This window comes from Trichosurus vulpecula, chromosome 1 (assembly GCF_011100635.1).
Source record: "Trichosurus vulpecula isolate mTriVul1 chromosome 1, mTriVul1.pri, whole genome shotgun sequence".
NCBI lineage: Eukaryota > Metazoa > Chordata > Mammalia > Diprotodontia > Phalangeridae > Trichosurus > Trichosurus vulpecula.
Genome location: NC_050573.1, coordinates 494,544,387 through 494,569,150, shown reverse-complemented (window position 1 = coordinate 494,569,150; position 24,764 = coordinate 494,544,387). Strand labels below are relative to the sequence as shown.

At 41.6% G+C, this 24,764-nt stretch overlaps 1 protein-coding gene across 1 annotated transcript in view; it reads right to left on the bottom strand.

Annotated features, from left to right (window-relative positions):
- The window catches only part of EPB41L4B (erythrocyte membrane protein band 4.1 like 4B), a 247,617-nt gene that overhangs the window by 62,755 nt on the left and 160,098 nt on the right, over window positions 1–24,764 (bottom strand). The window contains exon 16 of the mRNA XM_036738343.1: window positions 3,551–3,801. Coding sequence (XP_036594238.1) covers window positions 3,551–3,801 — 251 coding nt within the window. The remainder of the gene's footprint in view (window positions 1–3,550; window positions 3,802–24,764) is intronic.

The following is a 24,764-nucleotide window of genomic DNA, read 5'->3' as shown; positions in this document are numbered from 1 at the left end:
TATTAGTTATTAATATTTCAGAATCATCGACTTTCTAGGCAGGAAAAGACCTTAGAAGCCATCTCATCCAATTCTCTTGTTTTAGAGATGAGGGCACAGAGGATTTACTTAGATGAAATGATTTGGCCAAAGACCCCCCACCCCCACCCCAGAACTGGACCCCAGGTCTCTTCCCTCCTAGCCCAGGTTGCCCTTTCTGTGAGTTAGAAAAATTGCCAAGCAAAGAAAGGGCAAGTATTCAGGGTAAATAGACACAGGAAAAAGGTCAATAGTATGAAAATACACACTATAATTAGTCTACAACAACCAATTTTCAGGGAAAAATCTACACTTAAAAGTGACCAAAAAAAGGATCTTCAATTAATTCCCAATCGCCTGCAGGGGGAAATCTTTTTTTGTCAGGCTTCATTAGTAAGTTTTGCTTTCAAGTATTTGGTGAAATCTTTCCTTATTCCACCTAATTAACTTCTGCTTCGTTTCAGTCCCACATGGCCAATGGGATGGGGAGTCTTAAACTTGAGCACTCTAAAAATATCTGCTCAAGCCAGAGACAGTACGTTGGCTGGTAGGGAGGAAGTGTTCTCTTTAGGCAGAGGCGATGCTATTCCTCACCAGCATGGAGTGGGGAGCAGGGAAGCTTCTCTGAACAGGATTGGAGGAAAGATGGAGAAAGCTTGATGACTTCCCAGCTCCTCTGGAGCCAAGTACTGAGAATTGTGGCTTCATTACTTTGTTTGAAGTGAATTCCCCAAACATTGGATTCATTTGCATTCAAAAGTAAGTCACTGATTTTTATATAGCACTTTAAGGTTTAAAGAGGCAGCTAGGTGGTTAAGTGGATGGAGTGCTGGGTCTGGAGTCAGGGGGACATGAGTTCAAATCTGGCCTCAGACACCCTGGGCAAGGTGAAGTTTGCCTCAGTTTGCCTCTCTGTAAAGTAAACTGGAGAAGGAAAGTGTAAACCACCCCAGCATCTTTGCTGAAAAAATCCCAAATGGGGTCATGAAGAGTCGAACAAAAAGGTTTAAAAAGCACCTCACATAGTTTACCTCATTTGATTCTTACAACTGCCCAATGAAATAGGTGCTATTATTATCCCCAATTAACAGACAAGGAAACTGAAACTAAGAAAGGTTAAGTGATTTCCCCAGGATCCCAGAGCTAGTAAATGCCCAAGGTGGGATTCAAATTCCTGTCCTCCTACAATCTCCTTCAACACTATCTGCTGCCTCCAGAGAAGAACAGAAAGAACATTCCTAAATTAGATAGAGAGTGCATAGAGAGCTGGACGACCTGAATTCAAATCTGACCTCAGACACTTACTAACTGTGTGATCCTGGGCAAGTCACTTAACTCTGTCTCAGTTTCCTCCTCTGTAAAATGAGCTGGAGAAGGAAATGGTCTGTTTGCCAGGAAATGACCCCAAATAGGGTCACGAAGAGTCAGACATGACTGAAATAACTCAACGACAAAGTTGAACAGAAATGACTTGCACATTATTCTCTCTGTTAATGCGGATAATAGAGAGTTGTACTGATTCTGCTACAGTTTATAAATCCTAAAGACAAACTCACTAAGATGCAAAGTCATACCTTTCCCAGTATCAGAGGCAGGGGGAGAATCCACTCTCTTGTCAGTGTGTGTGTGTGTGTGTGTGTGTGTGTATGTGTATGTATCTCCTAATTTGTAGACAATTCCTGCGTGAAAATAACTTCCACTAATGCAAATCGGCAATGGGATAGGAGTCACAGAAATCATAGGACCATGTCGGTGGCATGGTAGAAAGTACTGGGTCTGTAATCAGGAAAAGCTGAATTCAAATCCAGCCTCAGACAAGTCATTTAACCTCTGCATGCCCACTGTGTATTGAAGATAATAATAGTAACTTTACAAGGTTTTTGTGAGGATGAGATGAGACAGAATTTGTAACAGCACGTAGCACATATAGTAGACATATGGTAGATGCCATCTAAATGCTTCTTTCCTTCCTTTCCATTATATAATCTTAAAGATTTTCCTAGAAACGAGAGATTAAGTGACTTGTGTGTGGTTGCATAGCTAGTATTTTTCAGAGGTGGGATTTGAACCCAGGTTACCCCATCTTGTCGATCCCATCTCTGTAATATGATCTACATTCTTAATAACAAGGCTAAAGTGACAGTCCCTGTGGCCGATGAAGGCTCTTCTAGAACTCGATGGCCGTGCCCAATACAATGACCCACACAGAAATTTGTCTATTGCATCAGCTCTTTGTTAGAAACACTACTGTGAGAATGTGGTATGGAAGTTGGCAGTATTTAGTATCCAAGACATACTTCCCTGAGGGGATCCAGTGAGTTCTGTACACTGTAGCCATTTATTGAGGCCAACAAAGGCACATTGTGTCCCAGTGGGTCAAGAAATACAAGCCCCAGTGAAGAAATGAGAACATGTTCTGCTGTAATCTGAGGAACATGGAATCTCCGTCCCACTCCAATTATTATTCCACTGTTGGGTCCGCAGTACAAGAGGAAGCTCCCGATAGTCTAAGAGAATTTTATGCTTAGATTTCAAACCCATCATCATTTTTCTATAATTAAGGACCCACTGTAATTAAATAAAACAACTAAATCTAACTATCAAACAGTCAAAAGAATGCTGGATTTGGCTTAAGAGGATCTACCTTTGAATCGTAACTCTGCTACTTGCTACCTGCGTGACCTTGCCTCAAGTGTCTCCCCAGTCCCATCCATTCTCCATTCAGCCACTAAAGGGATTTTCCTAAAACACAGGTCTGATTTTCCACCTCTGCTTACCCCACCCCCCCAACTCAATAAACTCCAGTGGCTCCCTATTGCCTCCAGGATCAAATACAAAATGCCATTTGGCATCCAAACCCCTTCATAACCTAGCCACCTCCTACCTTTGCTTTACTTCCCAACTTGTCCTCTTTGATCCAGTGACACTGGCCTCCTGGCTGTTCCACAAGTAAGACATTCCATCTCTTGGCTCTGGGAATTTTCTCTGGCTGTTGCCCGTATGTGGAATACTCATCTTAATCTACTGGCTTACCTGGTTTCTTTCAAGTTCCAACTGAAATCTCATCTTCTATAGAAAGTCTTTCCCAACCTCTCTTAATTCTAATGCCTTCCCTCTCTTAATTATTTCCTATTTTACCTATGTATAGCTTATTTATACATGTTTTTTCTCTCCCGTTAGATTGCGAGCTCCTTGAAGGCAGGGACTGTCTTTTGCCTCTTTCTGTATCCCCAGCACTTAGCACAGTGCCTGGCACATGGAAGGTGCTTAACGTTTCTTGACTATTGAGAAAGTCACAAGTCTTCAGATTTTAGTTTCCTTGTGTGTAAAATGAGGAAGTTGAATGCCATGATCTCTAAGATCCTTTTCAGTTCTACATCTACAAATCCTTACACCCAGACTAGATCATCACATGTCCTCTGCACTTGAGGCAGTCTAATAGGAGGAAGGAAGGGACAGTACTACACAACAGAACTCCAGTGATAAAGGAGAGGGAATCAGACATCCAGATGGTCAAGTCTAACGAACTTACTGCTGGGGGTTGGGATTCCGGTAGTCATCTCTTTGCTTTCAAGAGGAACTGGTATTCCATAATTGGAGTGGTGTTGGTGTTGGTGCTGGTGCTGGTGTTGGTGTTGGTGCTGGTGCTGGTGTTGGTGCTGATGGTGGTGATGATGGTGATGTCTTCCTGGTGCTTTGGTGGTAAATGGGGTTCCCCCATTTTCTTCAATGTTGAATAGCAGCAGATTAGAATTGTTGAGCACTGGTGAGGGCAAAGGATAACTATAGGAAATAAAAAAAAGTTAGAACTTAGACAAACAAAACCCCTCAATATTCTGGTCATTGTCTTCTCCCCAACTGAGAAACTGCTTTTTCTCATTCTCCAAGTGGAGAGGAGCTGTAGGAAAAAAGGTGATTGTTATTTTAGGATAGTGTGTCATTCTCCAAGTTGTGATAGTGGTTCCCAATCATTCTAAGTATGAGGATTCACATACATGTGTGTGTGATATGTATAGATATATGTATATGTATATATATACATATATTCATTTTCATATATTTTATATATATATTTATTCATATACATAAATATATACACACATTTATAGATCCCTACGTGATAGTCATTGTATCAATTGATTAAGGAAATATGTAATGACAAAGGCTACTGTAAATTCAATGATGCTTCGAAATGAATTAATATTTTATTAATCACAACAGTGAGAAGGCATGGAATGTAGCAGACAGAGGGTCAGCTTGGAGTCAGAAGACCTGCGTTCAGTTTCAACCTTTGACATGTACTGGCTAGGTGACTCTCAGAACTTTAACCTCTCAGCTCCAGAGGCAACTCTCTAAAACAGAGGTGGCAACCACATGGTCCAGGTCTGAGGCCCACAGTACTCCCAAGTATAGACAGAAAGAGAGGAAAATGTAATTGGGAGATATTTAACCAAATAAATAAAACTACAATAAAACATAGATAATGCTAATATATGGTTTTCTAAGTTGATATACACCAACAGGGATCCATATGTACAGGTGACTGTCTCCTTTCTGCCCCATTTCTATTTGAGTTTGATACCACTGCTCTACCCCAACAAAACCACAGTTCTGCTGTTGTTGTTCAGTTGATTCAGCCATGTCTGATTCCTTGTGGCCTCATTTAGGTTTTCTTGGCAAAGATGCTGGAGTGGTTTGCCATTTCCTTTTCCGGGTCATTTATAGATAAGGAAACTCAAGCAAACAAGGTGAAGCCACTTGCCCAGGGTCATACAGCTAGTAAGTGTCTGAGAACATTTTTGAACTCAGAAACATGAGCATTCCTGACTCCAAGTCCAGTACTCTATCCATTGCCCCAACTAGCTGCCCTATTTTGTTTGAATTAAATAAAGATCAAGAGGTAGCATGGTCTATGGAAAGAAAGCCAGCCTCAGAGTCAGGAGAACCTGGGTGTGAGTTCAGGTTCTGACACAACTGGCTATGTGACTCTAGGTCAGTCATTTAATAATAATAGATAGCATTTATATTTTTTTTATTAATAAATTTCTTTATTTATTTTTAGTTTACCACACATGGTTCTACATAGTCTTGAGTTCCAGTTTTTCTCCCCTCCCTCCCCCCTCCCTCCCCAAGACGGCATGAAGTCTCATATAACTGTCATGTATAACTTCGCATTGAATTAATTTATGCACTAGTCAAGTCGTGGAGAAGAACCTTGACCAATGGAATGAATCATGAGAAAGAAGAAACAGAACCAAAAAAAAAAAAAAAAAACAAAAACAAAAACAAAAGAGAAGCAGAAAAGGCGAGCATGTAGTGTGCCTCAGTCTGTATTCAAACTTCGCAGTTCTTTGTCTCGATGAAGATAGCATTCTCCATCGTGAGTCCCCTGGAGTTGTCCTTGTCCCTTAGGTTGCTGAGAAAAGCGCAGTATGTCAGGGTTGGTCCTCACGGAATCCATATATCTGTGGCTGTGCACAACGTTCTCCTGGCTCTGCTCCGCTCACTCAGCATTATGTCGTGTAGGTTTTTCCAGGTTGTTATGAAGTCTGCATCATCCCCATTTCTTATGGCACAATAGTATTCCATTACCTTCATATACCACAGCTTGTTCAGCCATTCCCCAATCGATGGGCATCCCTTTGATTTCCAATTCTTGGCTACCACAAAAAGAGCCGCTATAAATATTCTTGTACATATGGGTCCTTTTCCCGCTTGCGTGATTTCTTTGGGATACAACTAGCATTTATATTTTAATGTTAATTTATTAATATTTACTATTTTAATATTTTCAAAGCACTTTACAAATATTATTTTATTCTCACAACAATCTTGAAAAATAGGTATTATTATGACCCCCATTTTACAGATAACAAAACTGAGGCAAATAGAAATGACTTGCTCAGGTCTGAAACTGGATTTAAACCCAGGTCTTCCTGATATCAGGTCTAGTGCTCTAATCTCTCATGGCACCAGGAAACTCCTTAAGACTATAAGTTGCAAAACAGTTTTTTATTTTGGTCTATGTTTTTTTTAATAACATGACTAATGCGGAAATGTGTTTTGCATGATTACACATATATAACCTATATCAAACTGCTTGCCTTCTCAGTGAGAGGGGCAGGGAGGGAGAGAGAGAATTTGGAACTCAATTTTTAAAATGAATGTTGAAATTTTTTTACATGAAATTGGGGGAAAATAAAATATTAAATTAAAAAGATTCCTTCCAGCTCCAAAAACAAAAACCAAACAACCCAGTTAACAGAGATCCACATTAATAGAGGAAGTTTCTTCACCAAGTAGCTTTCTATAGTGACTAAACTGTAGGGAAAGAAAGAAAGAAAGGAAGAAAGAAAGGAAGGAAGGAAGGAAGGAAGGAAGGAAGGAAGGAAGAAAGAAAGAAAGAAAGAAAGAAAGAAAGAAAGAAAGAAAGAAAGAAAGAAAGGAAGGAAGGAAGGAAGGAAGGAAGAAAGGAGGGAAGGAAGAAAGAAAGGAGGAGGGAGGGAGGGAAGGAAGGAAGGAAGGAAGGAAGGAAGGAAGAAAGAAAGAAAGAAAGAAAGAAAGGAAGAAAGAAAGAAAAGGAAGTAAGGAAAGAAGAAAGAAAGAGAGAGAGAAAGAAAGAAAGGAGGGAGGGAAGGAGGGAGGGAAGGAAGAGAGAAAGAAAGAAAGAAAGAAAGAAAGAAAGAAAGAAAGAAAGAAAGAAAGAAAGAAAGAAAGAAAGAGAGAAAGAGAGAGAGAAAGGGAGAAAGAAAGGGGGGAGGAAGGGAGAAAGAAAGGGGGGAGGGAGGGAGGGAAGGAAGGAAGGGAGGAAGGGGGAGGGAGGGAGGAGGGAGGAAGGAGGAAGAAGGAATGAAGGAAGGGAGGAAAGAAGGAAGGAAGGAAGGAAGAGACAATGCTTAGTGCACACATGGATTCTGGGAACCTTTTTTCATGGACTCAGGAGCCCCTGATCAAGGGCCCTTGGCCCAATGCCCTATGCCAAAAGGCAAATAAACTACTTTAGTAAAAACAGTCAGTCAATATACATTTATTAAGCACCTACTATGGAGCAGCTAGGTGGAGCAGAGTGGCAGGCTTGGAGTCAGAAAGACTTGAATTTAAATCCGGCCTCTGACACTTTAAACAGTTTTATGACCCTGGGCAAGTCACTTAACTGTTTGCCTCAGTTTCCTCATCTATAAAATGAGCTGGAGAAGGAAATGGCAAACTACTTCAGTATCTCTGCCAGAAGCTCCCAATGGGATCACAGAAAGTCAGACATGACTGAAACAACACAACAACAAGCACCTACTACGCTCCAGGCACTGTGCTAAGCACTGGGGATACAGAGAAAGGTAAAAGACAATTCCTGCTCTCACACAGCTCCCACTAGACTAGAACTCTTAAGACATGAGTTCTAGTTCTTCCTTTGCCATTGTATGGCCCAAGCCCTTCCCTCCCAGAGTCAAAGTAACCTTGTCCATTAGCTATTCCAAAAGTTTATACTTCTGTGTTGCTAAGAGAGTACGAAGGACCTGAGGATGCTTAGCCTGGCTTCTCTCAAAAGCAATTGCCCATTTAGAGCCAGTATATGTGGATGTTTTTGTATCCATGTGTATACGATTACAGGGAAGAATGCAACTGTGTTTCTAGATGAAACAGTCCATTCTTGTAAAACTAATCCCTAAGCAATGAGCTTGAGATTACTCTGAGTAGATAGTAATCAAATATTTGCTTCCTACACGGCAGGACAGAACCATAACTAAGAATCTATTCACCGGGGGCAAAAACAGTTGGGGTCCCTGGGGTGGGGTGGGGGGAGTGGCAACATGCTGAAATCTCAACTCTGAGTCATCCCAGGGGAGGGGATGGCCTGATCCTAGACTCATGGGAATGGAAGGAGTTAGGGGACCCTGGAGGTGGCTTGCCTGAGGGCCCGCTGCTTTTCATGGTGTTATTAGGCCATAAGCCAAAGTGATCTCTGCCAGAAGAGAAAGGATAGCCCTCCTAGAGAACTCCCTGGCTCTTTTCTCTTCCCCAATCTGTCACTATTCTATTGATTGCCTGCGTATCATAGGGAACTGAAAGGGACCCCCTAAGGTAACCTAGTGCAAACTCATTTCAGATGAAGAAACTGAGACTAAAGTGAAATGAGTTTTCTATGGTCATACAGATAGTGAGATCAGGGTCAGGATTCTAATCCAGGACTTTTGACTCCAGAGTCAGTGGTCTTTTCCCTTCTTCCATGTTGGAATATTGGGATAGCGCTCCATTTGCTCCATGCTTATTATGATTCTAACACAGGATATTCTTCTATAAATTAGCACACAGGCATAGTATAGACACGAACTTCAGTAGACCATATATGCCATCACTCTAGGGTCTAATCTTTGATTTGTTCCCCAAGATTCAAGCTTAAGCTTTCTTTCATCGGTTCATTGAATTCCTCTTGGTATAAATTGTTGGGGGGCAGATCATAGAATCATGGACGTAGAGCTAGAAGCACCCTCCAAGGCCATCTCTTCCAACTCTCATCTTACAGATGGTCATTCAGATTGAACCAAGTTCTGATTCTAGAATTCTAGAAATTCTATTGCTATCATACTGCCAAGCTGCTAGATAGCCCCATCAGAGTGAACTTGGATACCCAAAGATGAATAAAGGAGCTTTTATCATAACAAGTAATTTAGTTTTTATTGGACTGATTTAGTCAGTTTTGATTTAAGTGATCACATATGTACACTTGTACTTCACACGTACTATGTGAAATTGATCTTTAGCAGCCTACATCATAGGATCATAGATTTAGGGCCAAAAGGGACCTTAAAAGCCATCAAATCCAACCCTCTTATTTTACAGAAAAGGAAACTGAAGCACAGAGAGAGGTAAAGTGACTTGTCCAATGTCACAAAGCTAGTAAATGTCTGGGGTAGGATTTGAACCCAGATTTTTTTGACTGCAAGTCTAGTTTCCTATCCACTACCTCAATCAATCAATAAACATTTATTAAGCATCTGCTGTGTGCTAGACACCATGCTAAGCACTGGGGATACAAAAAGAGGCAAAAAACATTCCCTGTCCTCAAGGAGCTGTTATAGTAATTAGGATGGGACTTTTTTGCTGTCTTCTCTTTTGGAATGGTAAGGCCATCAAGTACCTTTAATGAGTCTTGCCTTTGTTTGAATGGGGCAGGCAAAGTGGGACCCTTTTGTTTTTTGTTTTGGAGTGCTTCTCAGCATTAAGGAATTTTTGATTGAATCCCAAGTGTTTGATGACCTGCTTAAGTCAAGGGAAGGTCTGGTTCACATGGGTCTGAGTGCATGGTTGTGACGCCCTTTGACCCTGAAAAAGTGTGTGGGTATACATATGCTCAGAAGTTAGCATTTCACCTCTGGGACAAACTCATTGAAAGAGTGTTGGTGATAAGACTCCAGGTAACCATTGAAGCAGGCCCCTCAACTTTGAAAACCCGGATGCTGGTGCTTCTCTCTGGTAACTGTGTATTGCTACGGATAGACTGAATTGTGTTTATTTGCTCTGTTTATATAATGTATGCTTGTAATTTCTGTTTGTATTCTCTCTGAAGTTCAGGGTGCTGGCTTTCCCCGCTGAACTAAGTGAATGGTATATGCATGTTTAATTAAAGTAAGATTGTTAACCCCTTAAAGTTGCTTTCCTTAGAAAAGCAAATCAAAGAACTTGTGCTAGCAGCCCTCCTGTGTGCTCTTGTTGTTGGTCTTTCACCTCCACAGCAGCTGCAAGCAGCATTGTTGTTACAGGAGCTTACAAAGCTAATGTTACCTCTGTTAGCTTTTGCTATACTCCTTTGTTTTTGAAGATCTTTCCCTGATCATTTGCAGAATTTATTGTTTATCAATGGAATTGTTAAATTTAACTACTTTGTGACTTCAAGTTTATAGCCTTGGAGTTTTTTCAAGGGATGATCTATGGTATAGATTCCTTCAAATGGTACTTTTTTTCTGTCTATATAATTCCCAGGCAGTTTTCTTGTATTATTTCTTGCATTGTGGCATTCAGGCTTTTCAACTTGTGTTCTTCTGGGAAATCTATAATCCTTAAGTTGTCTCTACATATCCTGTCTTCAAGATCAATATTTTTGCTTGCACAGAGAGTGTATTTTCTTTTAATGTTATTGCTTTTTGCTTCTCTTCTTCAGTTGTCCTTTACTTCTGCGTATTTGCAGTGCCAATCAATAGTCCTCTTTCTTGTTTCTTTAGAGAGACTTGCCACCATAGATTCAAGTTTTTCTCTTCTACCAATTATTTCTGCCATGGAGGCCATAAATTCTGCTCTCAATTTTCATTTCTCTTTTAAAGCACTCATGAATAGCATGCTGTGGTTCTATGTTCTCAAAATCCACAAGGATGTCTGCTTCATCAGTTGTTGAGTCTTTTTTGTAGTATTTATCCATAGATGCCTGTACTTATTTACTAGCTCTAGAAGCCACATTTCCCTCTGCCATTAATGTCTTCCACATTAATTTATTTGCTTATGCTCAAGGTCTGTGAGTTTTCTTCCTCTTGAGATCTTTGGTAATTTTTGTCTCCTCGGTCTCCCCACCCACACCTTATTTTCCCTTATTGATCACTTTCTGACTCTCTTTCAAAAGGGCTTTCGCTGGGGGGTTGGATCTCAAAGCATCTCAGCCTCCTCCCACACTGGGCAATTAATCATTCACAAACCTAACTTTCTGCCCCATGTGACTTTTGAGGAGACAGAACCAACTTCAGCTGGATGCTGAGCTCTTTCAGGTTTATTGGAATGTCACACAGTCCCGCATAGATGGTATCCTGTCTATTCCCTCTGTCCCTCAGTTGTCTGGTCCAGCAGTACAAGGTGCTGGCACACTAACACTATCACAGCCTGCGAACATTTCTGCCATTTGGAATTTGGATCATCGTGGAACTGGGAGAAGGTGGGGGTCAGGACATAGTGTTGAGCTCTGTCACAAACCCAACCATGTGTCCCGCTCCATTCACTCTGTTCCTCGCCTCTTCTACAGAGTTCTATTGCAGCACAGAATGCTGCTGTGGTTCTTTGTGAACTCAGCAAATTTCTGTAGTTTGGAGCTTGGAACTCTGTGATACTGGAAAGGGAGAGAGGGAGTCAGGATGTTGGATTGCATTTTGGTGCAAGTCCTTGGGTCAGTCTATAGCCTTGATACTGGTAATGTGGTGGTAGGTTGGGGACGAAGAGTTGTTTGAGCATGAGGTGGGCATTGGTTCGTGGACTTTTTACCTTCTTTCAGGTTCTTGGTGTCCTATATCATGGAAACAGCTGAAAATGCTTTATCTTTGGTACATTACTGCTGTTTTGGAGAGGTTTGGGGATTATGAAGGTCAGAGAAAATGTCTAGTCCTCCATGTTGTTGGTCACATAACCTGGAAGTACTAGATTTTGCATCTTATTCTTTGGCATCTCTCTCTCTCTCTCTCTCTCTCTCTCTCTCTCTCTCCTCTCTGTCTCTCTCCTTCTCTCTCTCTCTGTCTCTCTCTGACTCTCTATCTGTCTCTCTCTCTCTCTCTCTCTCTCTCTCTCTCTCTCTCTCTCTCTCTCTCTCTCTGCCTCCCCTCCCCTCTCTGTCTCCTTCTCTCTCTCTCTGTCTCTTTCTGTCTCTCTTTCTCTGCCTCTGTCTCTCTCTCCATTTCTCCTCTTCTCTTCAGTCCTAGGTGTGCAGTCTGAATGCCGCCTTTTCACTACCCACAGCCTCTCATAATAACACTCTACCTAGAACTTCCCTTTGTCCTCATTACTTCTCTACACTCATAAAGTTTTCTATTACCTCAAAGTTAGACTTTAGGAAGGAAGCAATGTGTTTGAATTCATTTTCGCTAAGCTGTGAACTACTTATATCCCCTTTAATTCTGGCAGGAATATTGGCATTTTAAAAGACTTGCTAAGATGCTTGTTAAATCCAAATGAATCTCTAATTGGGGAAATATTAGCAAGTAGGAAAAAATGTGAGATGTTGCCTGATAGTAGTATATAGAGGGCGACACTGGCAAGCAGGAGAACATGTATTCAAGCCTTTCCTTTGATACATACAGACCACGTGACCCTGGACAAGTCACAACCTCCTAATGCCTTCAAATTTATATTGGTGAAGAGTTTCCTTTCTGTGAGCTCAATACACAGATGAAATCACAGGTCAGAACTCCCTGCAAAGTAAAGAATTTTAGAGATGAGTTCTTTTAGGGCCTCTTTTTGTAACCCCAACACTTAGCACAGTGCCTGGTACGTAGTCAACACTTAATAAATGCTTATTGGTCGATTGATTGTTAGAACGAGGGCTTGATTGGAAGGGAACTCAGAGCAGTTCCTGGCACTTGGTGCTTAATAAATGTTTGTGATGTAGATAATGTTTATTGGTGACTCATATCCAATCACAGATCCCAAGCCTTAGGCTGCTAGGGGCAATAAGAGGTTAAGTGACTTGCCCAGGGTCAAACAGTCTGTGCGTGTCAAAGGCAACACTTGAGTACATGTTTTCCTGCTTCTCAGTCTAGCCCTCTATGTCTCCGGCAGCACTTCACATTTTTTCCTACTTGCTAATATCTCCCCAATTAGAGATTCATTTGGCTTTAACAAGTATTTTAGCAAGTCTTCTAAAATGCCAACATCCCTCCAGAATTAAGCAGAGCCATAGCTAGGTGAGGGTTTCTCCCAGGGCACTGAAATTCAGAGGGTCTGACAGTATTTTCAGCCCTTCAGCTATCAGAAAGACTTGATGACTGAGCTCAGGAATAAGTAGTTAAAATAAGAAGCAAGAGCTGAGGTCCTCCTCCACCTGGCCCCTTTCCCTATCCCTGCCATCAGCCTCCCTAATCCCTTCCCTATTCCTGTCTGCCCAGAAGTATTGGTAATGGAGGGCCTATTCTGAAGGGAGTCTGCTCTTTCACACATTCTGAGCTTCAGAGAATCAGAAACATAAAAGGGCCTGAGCATCTGGGGACTCAGATTGGGAAGTGAGTGCTTGCTTCATGTGTGGAATCTTTTCTGGGCATAACTTATCCCCCACCAGCTTGGTATGAGATTATTGTCCTGACACTGGTTCTGAGCCTGAGTTCAACATCTCTGTTGTTGTTTAGTTATGTTCAACTCTTCATGACCTCATTTGGGGTTTTCTTGGCAAAGATAGTGGAATGGTTTGCCATTTCTTGCTCCAAATCATTTTATTAAGGAGGAAACTGAGGCAAACAAGGTTAAGTGACTTGCCCAGGGTCACACAACTAGTGTCTGAGGCTGGATTTGAACTCAGGTCCTTCTGACTCCAGGTCCTGTGCTCTATCCACTGCACCACCTAGCTACCCTTCAACCTCTCTAGGCAAATTGTCATACCAGTTATTTACTGACCCATATTCCCAAACAGACATCTGTATGCCTATACCCTCATCACCTACACCCTCAGCTTCTCTTCATTTGGAGTGATCAGCTACAGAAGCTGGTACCCATGCCCCCACACTGACTCTGCTCTGTCATCACAACTCTCTGAAGGGTAGAGACCAGAAGTAATCAACTGGCCCTTCCCCTTTCCTATGGCAGGCAATCTCCTAGTCTTAGTTCCTTTCATTTCTGTGATAACAATAATATTTGAGATTTATGTAACACTTTAAGATTCATAGGATCATAGCTGGGAGAGCTGTCAGAGGTCACTGAGTCCAAGCTACATTTTATGGATGAGGCAACTGAGGCAGAGAAGTTAAGTGACTTGGCCAGGGTTACAAACCACTAAGTGGTAGGATCTGAGTCCAGCTCTTCCTGACTCTCAATCCAGGACTCTATCTATTAACAATGATAATAATGATAATTATAATAAAAAAACAACATTTATAAAGCACCTGCTATGTGCCAAGTACTGTGCTAAGTGCTCATCTGATTTTCACAACAACCCTGAGGTAGGAGCTATCACTATCTCCATTTTACAGATGGGGAAACTGGGGCAAACAGAGTTTAAGTGATTTACCCATGGTCATACAACTAGTGTAAACATCTGAGGTCAAATCTGAGTACAGGTCTTCCTAACTCCAGGCCTGGCGTTCTAACCACTGTACCACCTAGGTTCCTCTACACCATGTAGATACGCCAGCACAGTAGTGGGGTCCAGAAGAAAGGTGTGAGAGAGACAGTACTCTTGGGGTGGGATAGGTGGCAGAGTAGGGGATGGATGGCAGCTTACGGCCAAAGTGAGCAACATGCTTCTATCCTGCAGATGCAGGGCAGTTACTAATGGCCTCCCCTATAATCCTCCGCACCTTACAACCCTCTGTTGATTCTGCAGTGCCCGCTGTGATCCCCATGGAGAAGTAACTAACTCCCCACACCCCAGGTGTCAGGTGGCCTGGGTAGAGGTAGCATGCTCCCATTGATGTCAGAGCTCCAGCTTCCCTCTAGTGGTTACTATTCTGGGAATCGCAGTTTATTCCCCTCCGGTGGCAGATGAATTATTGGATTTTATGGTAACACCACATTACTCTTATGTGCCTGGGAGTGAAAATGGAAATATAGGGGCAACAAAGACCACCCAGAGGGAGAACACTGAGAAATGGCTTGTCTATTCAGCCAGATAGAGAGTAATTGATGGTGTTGGTGGAAGTTTTACAGGGGATCACCCACCAATTGATAAAATGGCAAATATGCAGGGGTTTATTAGGAAGATTGAAAAAAATGACAAATCTTTTAGCATTGGTCTGAAAGTTAGAAAATTGAGATGCAAGTCCATTTCTACTATTTATGAGCAGCGTAACCCAGGGTGGGTCACTTGTATTCTCTGAATTTTAGCTATTGTCATTAATGTGCCACACAAATGTGAGTTGTTATTTGGTATTAGGAGGCTCCCCAAGGGCAAAAATTTGTCTAATGTACCTCCCCTATCTCTTAACTGCCTAGGGAGCATAGTATAAGCAAAGATGGGGAACCTGTGGCCTCAAGGCTACATGTGGCCTTCTAGGTCCTTGGGTATGGCCTTTTGATTGAGTCCAAGTTTTGCAGAACAAATCCTTTTATTAAGGGGGTTTGTTCTGTGAAGTTTGGATTAAAGGGTGCACTTGAGGACCTAGAAGGCCACATTGGCCTCAAGGCCGCAGGTTCCCCACCTCTGTGCTAGATGCTGGAGAAACAAAGAATGAAATATTCCCTGCCCTCTAGTGGCATACATTCTACTTGTACCATCTGACATTGGGAAAGTGCTTTGTAAACCTTGAAATGCTACAACAATGTAAGATATTATTTAGTAGTTCAAACAAGGAAGACCAAGTTGTTCTGTACTGTAATATTCAAGGTAGGGTTTTTGTTGTTCCATTGGCCACATGCACGTACCAGTGGGAATGATTTTATCATAGAAAGGTAGTGAGATAATGATAGCTTCTACCAGGGACATTGGAATGAAGATGATTTCAGGGCTCTAACCAGACCCTCTTCCTATGATTAGCAGCACTATGGTCTCTTGAACCCTTTGGCCTATCACATCTCTCCATTACTTGTGGATATTCAAACCACATACGCCCCTTTAAAATGTATTGGGAACATTGGAAAAACGCCCAGTGTCCAAGACATAGCACAATGCCCACTGACTGGCTCTTTTGAAGTACGGGGTAACTAAAGGAACACTAAGTAATCCATCAGTTTGACTGTACTCTGTTAGAATAAGAACAGAACTTATTCATGCATACAGAAAAGCTTAGAAACTAAGATGCAACAAATGATAGCAAGACAGGAAGCTAAGATTTTTACAGAATGAATCATAGGTTCAGATACTAGCAGAACTGGAAGGGACCTCGGAGGTCAATCAACTTATCCAATCCCTGCCCAAATGATATAACAACATCTCCAACATGAAACCTTCCAGCATTCACTTGAAGATCTCCCGCAGTGGGCAGCCCATCCCACTTTTTGTGACACCTCTAATTAATAGAAGTATCTGTGTATATTGAAACAAAATATGTTTCTCAGAAAATGTGGATATGATTTATTAATGAAATTGCAAGGTATGGAAAATACTGAAGAATTCTACAGCATTCCACTGTGTATGGGGATAGCACAGATGTAAGAAGATTAGAATTAGGATCATTTTGAGGAGCTAGATGGTGCAGTGGATAGAATGCTGGGCCTGGAAACAGAAGACCCGAGTTAAGCTCCTACCTCAGATACTTCCTAGCTGTGTGACTCTGGGCAAGTCACTTAATGTTTATCTGCCTCATTTTCCTCAACTGTAAAATGGGAATAATTATAGCAATAGTCAATAAGCATTTATTAAGCACCTACCATGTGCCAAGCACTAGGGATACACATAGAGACAAAAGACTGATCTCAAGAAGATCACAGTCTAATAGGGAAGACCACAAACAACAAATACATACAAATAAGCTATTTACAGAATAAAAAGGAAGTAATTAGCAGAAGGAAGACACTAGAATTAAGAGAGTTTGGGAGGGCATCTTCTTCACAAGCTTGTGAGGATCGATTGAGATAATATCTGTAAAGCATCTAACACAGTGCTAACACACAGTAGACACTTAATAAATGCTTATTCCCTCCCTCTTCCCCCTTTACTCACTGTATATGGAGATGGACAGATTTCAAAAGATTAGAATTAAGATTATCCTAAGCAAGCTTTAAAACAACATAAAGTAAATCCTTACAGAATAACCTTGTTAATATATATGATTATGTTCATAAAGGATTCTACATTGGACACAAATTGGGAACAAGGTAAATGGAAAGCTTTTACCAATAACAACAACAAAAAGAAAAAGGAATGCAGGAGATTGGTGAGTACTATAAACAGGTATACATTCTTAAATATAAGGATATTTTAACATGTGGGAAATCTGCCAGTTCCTTGGAAACAGAATTGAACAAGAATAGCATTTTTGTAGCCCAATTGCTGCTTTGCAGACCTTTAGAAATTTGATTTTGAGACCAGGAGAAAAATGACAATTGACTTTCTGGCCTAAGATGGGGGGGAGATACTATGTTTAACCACCAGGTGGTGCTGCTAGCCACTAACATGATCAGGAAGCATTAAGCTGAGCCAGTCCCATGCTCTTATGCACTTATGGTGCTTCCCTGTTAAATAGATGTACAGAAAAGTACCAATGTCTCTATGGTTCTTAGAGACCCCCAACTCCACTTAGAAAAGATCATAAATATAGAGCTAGAAGGGAACAACAAAGTTCCTCACTGTATAGATGAGGAAACAGAAGCCCAGAGGCCAAGTGTCTTGCCTAAGGTTACACAAGTAATTTTTTTTTAATCAGAGGGAGGATTTAAACCAAGGGCCTCTGACTCCAGAACTAATATTCTTTCCACTATGGCTTATGCAAATTCACATCTAGTGGGAATTTACGCAATCAGAATTAGCTCTGAGTGTTCAACCTATGGCAAAACCCTGCCTCTCCCCTGTACTTACTACATTTCATTGTGCCCTAATCATGTGACCTTGATGTAATGTAGCAGTCCCCCCGAAGGGTGGACAGAATACACTATATATACTATCTACCTATCTCTTTAGTCAACATAGAAACAATAACCACAATAAAACAATATATAAAACATCTGTGCTGTTTTGATACTTGAAGATAATTCTAGGCCCAGAAAACACTAGGATAGTCACAAATTGCTCTGAACCTAGGAGTTCTATGGCAGACACAGATTGGTTTGTTTAACCCTCTAAAGCTGCTGCTCATGTGAGGAGCCGAGTAAGTATAAGCAATGCAACATAGCCTCCAACTGATGGTCTCACACTGCCAGTGGGCTCAGTCTTTTGATGCAGGCTCAGGAATTCTAGATTTGAGATTCCTGCTCCTCATAGTACAGAGCACAGATCTGAGATCTGTTGAGAATTTAAATTCCTCATGGCCAGGATTTTTCCATTTCGTATCCAGTCACTGGCAGAGACCTCTGATTGCATCTTGCCACAGCTGGCTTATTGCTTGGGGAGTTGGAGTATTAGTGATGGCAAATCAGATATGAAGAAAAATTCTTTGCCTTGTTCACCATCTTGCCTTTTCTCTCTCCCTTATCTCTGACCTTGAGTCATTTCGTTCAGGTTCCTTGTGACCTCAAGGCGTATCACATGCCCACTGATCTTTCCACTGAGCAGCTAAACTTGGATATTTGCTCCTTCTCAACTCTATAGTTACAGGGGATATGGGGAGGAAGGGAATGAAGGAAGTTTATTAGTAAAGAGTCCAAATCATCAATCAATACCTTACAATGTGAGAAAAGACTAACGACATTTTTGATAATGGCTTGGGGGTAATATGAAAATATATAATAAAGCCAAAATATTGCTTCTGCAGTTGCAGAGTGGTGTAGGTCCACGGGAATAATTTTCTATTCATCTGTGCAATTATTTGTTGAGATATGGACAGGAACCAGCCTTATGATTTCTTTAGTATAGGGAACTCCGGGGTGAAGAAGCTAATGCTACAAATGCAAGTCATATCACCTTCTCTGCAACTTATAGTCTTAGAAAATTGCCTGGAACACTGAGAGGGTAAGTGACTCAGTCACTACGTGTCAGAACTGGGACTGGAACTCAGATCTTCTTGAACTGTGACACCAGCTTTCTATCTGCCACAACACATTCATTGCTATTAAATTACTAAAAAGATGGGCACCCATGCCTCAGGTTTATCCAGCAACTGAACCATCTACTCTATTTCTCTCTGGCCCCTGTTCCATCCAGAACAATTGACTCCATCCTCTGAACCTTCAATATCCCCCAGTCTCTACTGATGGGAAAAGGTAATTCAGGATCAGGGCCACTCTGAACACCCAGCACCAAGGGGATATTTCTAAATACCCCATAGACTAGGAAGCTTGTGATCCAAAAGCATGAACCTGGGAAACTTCAAGGATTTTCCCATCACCACCATGCCTCAGAGATGCATCCTGTAGGAGACCCAGGGTCAAAGCAGCACCTTCAAAATGGTGGTGCCATGTCCTGAGAGCACCTTTGATGTCCAGAAGCTCCTTCTACCACACCAGATGACATTCTATTATGGTGAGTTTCTTGGATAAGTAAGCACAAAAGAAGCATGAATGAAGACTCAACTAAGGGGAAACTAAAGCTGCCTCATGACACCTTCGGAGATATCATTTTCTCCAATAGATTGCTGTGAATCTGAAAGGATGGAGGTCAAGGTGAACTGAGGCTTTGAGCTCAGTGAAACATCCCTTACTCTCAGGTGACTGATGGAAGGGATCAATGTCATAAACCCAGAGAAGGGGACTGAGAAATTAAGAGTATATGTAAAATTTTAGCAATGACTTGGCATAGTCTATAAAGCACTGATCCAAGAGTCAAGAGAATTGAATTCATATCCAGCCTGAGACACTTCCTAGTTCTGTGATCTCAGGCAAGTCACTAAACCTGTATGCCTCAGTTTCCTCATTTGTAAAATGGGGTAATAATAACACCTATGTCGCAGGGTTATTGCGAGAGTCAAAACCAAAAATAATTGTAAAGTACTTAGCCCAGTGCCTGGCACATAGTAAAGGCTATGTAAATGTGACTCACTGTTAATTATTATTTTTATTACTAATTGTCATCATTATTTTGTAAATCTGAGTTTTTAGAGGCTACAGAAGCATAAAAACATTAGAGGTAGAATAGAAGGATCTTACAAGTTTACATAGTCAAATACTCTAATTTAACAAACGAGGAAACTGAGACCCAATGAAATTAAGTGACTTAATCATAGTCATGGTGTAGCATTGTGATGTCAAATTCAAGCAGAAACAGGGCCACCGAACCATACCTAAGCATCCCCACCAGCTGCATATTGACTCAGAAAACGTCATATTACCATTATCTATGTTTTATTGTATTTTTATTTACTTCGTTAAATATTTCTCAGTTACATTTTAATCTGGTTAGGGCAGCTCTTGTGTGTGGATTCCTCTGATACACCGGATAGAGAGCTGGACTTGGCATCCAGACAATCTGGATTTAAAGCCCACCTTAGATGTTTCCTAGCAGAGTGACCACGGCAGCCCTGTCATCTCTCTCAACTCCAATTTCCCCACTTACATAATGGTGACAGTAATACTGCCTACTTCACAGGGGTGTTCTGAGGGCAAAGTAAGAGATATAAAGTGCTTTGCAAACCTTAAACACTGTGTGTTAGCTGTTCTTGTGTTACTGGTGATGGGACTGAGTCTAAACCTTAGTTTTCCTGATTCTCCACACAGAGGCTTTTTCGCCATTATTTTTGTTTTGACGTCTTTTTTTTTTTTTTGCTTACATCACCTTGATTTCTAGTTATGTACCTACTTAACCCCTCACTTGTTTTATGAGTCATCCCTTGTAAGAAAGGATAAAGAAAGGGGGGTAACCCTTTAGCAAACCAATACATCGGTGGTGTCTGGCATATATAGTTTTCTGTACCCATAGTCTCCTACCTCCACCTAAAAAGGAGAGGTGCATTGTCTTAACTCTCAGATAGGGCCAAGCTTGATAATTATAGTTACACTTTGTGCTGTATGATGCCGCCTCTCAGGTCCTTTCAGCTGATTAGGGGGCTTTCTTCCAGAACAGCATTCTTTTCCAAGGAATCCATGAGCCTGCCTCACTTTGCAATTATGTACCTCCCCCTTATCAGACTTGTAAGGGTCCAGCTTCACAAAAAGTAGATACTAATGGAGACAGGACAGGATGGTCCTGACATGGGTGTCAATTGGTTCTGTGAGCAAGTTAAATTGCCATCATGGGCAGCTAGGTGCCATAGTGGATAGAATATTGGGCTTGAAGCGAGGAGGACCCAAGTTTAAATCATGTCTCAGACACGTTAGCTGAGAGATCCTGGGCAGGTCTTTTGACTTCTTTGTGTTATAGTTTCCCCATCTATAAAATGGGATAGTAATCACTCCTACTTCCCAAGACTGCTGTGAAGATTGAATATCTCAGGAGCTTTGCAAACCTTCAGGCACCCATATATACACCTGCTATTATACAGGTACGTCTGACTCTTTGTGACCCCATTTGGGATTTTCTTGGTAAAGGCACTGGAATAGTTTGCCATTTCCTTCTCCAGCTCATTTTACAGATAAGGAAACTGAGGCAAACGGGGTTAAGTGACTTGACCAGGGTAACACAGCTAGTAAGTGTCTGAGGCCAGATTGGAACTTGGGAAGATGAGTCTTCCTGACTCTAGGCCTGGTACCCCATCCACTGCACCAACTAGCTGTACCAGTATAAATGGTAGCTGTTGTTATTATCTGAGAACAATTCATCAGAACATGGCAGGGACACTGAAAAAATCAACCTTATATGGTATATTCATAATAGCCATGTCTCAGAACACAGTTTTTTTTTTTGGTTGTTGTTTTCCTTCCTGATGCTCATTAAATTCTCTGCTCTTTGTGGATTGAGTCTAGAAAAAATACAAGCAGGAGGTGGGCCATCCTGACCTCTGCCTATGTCCCGTGACCGCTGACATAGGCAAACTATAAAGAAAAAGGAATGTCTCAGAAGATAAGGATCTAGCTAGGGCTATTATGTCATACTATGTCACAAAGCAGTAATGGCGCAATCTTTCTGGTAAGTTTAAGAAAGGCATAGGCAGGTGACCTATATTGGGTTGAATTCTGATCTTTTTTTTTTTTTGAGATGATGAGAACAGCTATTGTGTATTTACATGGGTTTCCCTCAGTAGGAGTGAAAGATAAAGTTAGTTAAGTAGTATGATTTATGGGTGGAGAACTACAAGCCAGCCATGCCATCAAGATATATCCTAATTGGCTAAATGCTTGAATCCTGAATTTGACCTTGGACTGGAAGAATGGATGGAGGAGCTCAATTTAGAAAGCCCTTGTGGAATCTTGCAAGTGTTTGGAAGAGACGAAGTCCTTCTTAACTGAGGCTACTGGTCGCTTAGTACAGGGAAGACCTTAACCTGGATAACTTGAATTAAGGATTCTATTAAAAATCTTGTGTGACACTCAGAAAACAGGTAGATTTCTTTTCTATGTACTTCTAATTACCATACCCTTTTTTTTGGCAGGGGGAAGGCAGGACAATAGGGGTTAAGTGACTTGCCCAAGGTCACACAGCTAGTACATGTGTCAAGTGTCTGAGGCCAAATTTGAACTCAGGTCCTCCTAACTCCAGGGCCAGTGCTCTACTCACCGAGCCACCTAGCTGCCCCTGCCTTACTCTTTTAGACAGTTTCTGAAATTGCACATTATTTTCCCTTGTAAAAATGCACTCCTTCGGCCTGAAGGGTATGTGGAAAAGGAGAAGGGAAAGATAGAAATGACAAATGAAAAAGAGCATTCAGAAATAGTGGCAGTGATAGAGACAGGCAGTCATTAGGGTTCTAGTTGGACGTATCTCTAAACCCAAGGAGCCCAGCTGGCTGAAGCTCAGTGCCTGGAGTTCAGGTTCAATGATCAGGGAAGTTTTGAAAGTAGTGAAAGCTCGGGGGCTGAAAAGTACAAGTTCTTTGGACTGGTTCCAAATAAAAGTGCTACTGCCCCAGGACGTTGATTTTTGTTCATTGAAGCATAAGGCTTCAGGCCAGACATGCAACAAGTCTTAGAGATTACTTGGTGCAAACGCCTAATTTCACAGAGGAAGAAAATGAGCCCATCCAGAGAGGTTTTTTCACCCATAGTTACACAGAGAGTTTCACTCGATACTAGTGCTCTCTCTCTCTTCCCCCCTCTCCCTTCTTCCTAGCCCCCTTCCAGTTACTCCTAGAAGGATAATCAGTTCTATAATCATGGTATGTGCCATGCTTAGAAACACCAGCCTGGTGAACCAGTTCTGGTTCTCTTTGCTTTTATGCAGGGGCAAATGGCAGGCTCTGAGTGACAGAGAGGCTATAGCTTTTGCTAGGACTATTTGGAAACAGCTGTACCTTCCTGCCCCTACTGCTCAACTACCCTGCCTCCCAGATCATGGGAAGAGAATCTAAGAAAGAATTTAGCAGACTAGCAATGGTATCCATTGCACACCTTGGTGATGGCAAAGGGCAAGGTAATTATGAAGGGGCTACAGCTCTAGTCAGTACTTTTTCTTTCAAAACAGGACAAGGGTGCTAGCTCAGGGCACAGATTCACTGGACAAACAGGCACAGGAACTGGTGGGAGCGGATGAGCAAACCACTGTGGAATCTTGTTGGTTGAAATATTTCAATGGTACTTAGGCTACTAATTACTACACAGAAGGAACACTGGCAAAATGTGTGGGAAGGGCTCTCTCACACGTTGTGTGTCAAAGAAACAGGGAAGGAGGCCGTTTTTTTCTGGCAGTTTACAGGGGAAATTTTCAGGTCCTTCTACCTTTAAATAAATTGACTCCATGACTGAAAGGAGAGCTACGGACTTATTTCATCTATTGTTGTTGTTCAGTCATATCTGACTCCTTGACCCCATGGACCATGGCAGGCTAATACTGTCCATGGGGTTTTCTTGGCAAAGATATGGGAATGGTTTGCCAATTCCTCCTCCAGTGGATTAAGGCAAACAGAAGCTAAGTGACTTGCCCAAGGTCACACAGCTAGTAAGTGTCTGAGGCACTCACACCTGAACTCAGGTCTTCCTGCCTCCAGGCCCAGCAATCTAGTCACTGAAACATCTGTTTCCTAGATTATTATCTAGAGATACACAAAAAAGAAACCCAGAGAGAGCTGTTCAGGTTGCCCACAGGGTATGACTAAGATTAGTTTACCCAAGGTCAAGTGTTATCTATAAAGCATAGTGAGTGTGCCCTAGTGAGAGTACATAGTGAGTGAGTTTGTTCAAATACAGAGTAAAAGCAGCGGCTGTTGAATGACTGGGTAGAATGAGCACAAAGTTATCCTTGAGGGTCTTGGTAGTAGCCTCTAGTAGCTATTTAATATGGCATTTTTTTTGGAGGGGGGAAGGCAGGGCAATTGGAGTTAAATGACTTGTCCAAGGTCACACAGCTAGTAAATGTGTCAACTGTCTGAGGTGGAATTTGAATTCAGGTCCTCCTGACTCTAGGGCTGGTGCTCTACTCACTGTGCCACCTAGCTGCCCCTTAATATGGCATCTGTTGAATAAAATTGAAAATATCATTGAATAAGTACAAAAGCTAAATGGAAATTAGACTGCTTGTGATCTTACAAGCAAGATTTGGTTCCAAATGCTTAATCTCAAGCAGAATTTGTACCCACAATATGGAATTCAAGAGAGACTTTATAGCTGGCTAGAAAGATTTAGAAATCCTCTGCATAGAGATAACATACTTAGAGTGTGGAAAGGGAAACAAAAGAAGTCCCAGGATAGAGCCTTGGGGGATGTTCTGACTTAATAGTCAGGAAGAGGAAGAGAAGGAAGAAGAGGATGTGCTACCAAGACAAATGAGAAGGAATGGTCACACAGGCAAGAAGAGAACCAGATGAAGACCGTTGTCAGAGAAGCCGAGATACACACCATCAGAAATTGCGAGGAGGTCAAGAAAGATGAGAACTAAGAAAAGGCCATTGAATTTAACAACAAAAAAACCCACTGGGTAACCTTGGAGATAACAGCTTCAGTCAAATAGTGAGGTTAAAAGGGGTGGAGAAGTAAGTGGAGTTTGGGAAACAGGTGGTAGGAGTATAAACCACAGATGTCAAACACACAGGTCACATTGAAGCCCAGAACATTCCCCAGTATAGCCGGACCAGATTAAAATGCAACTGATAAATATTTAACAAAATAAATAAAAATATGAAAACATATAAATATTGTTAATATGTAGTTTTCTAAGTGAATAATGCAGCCCGGTTTCT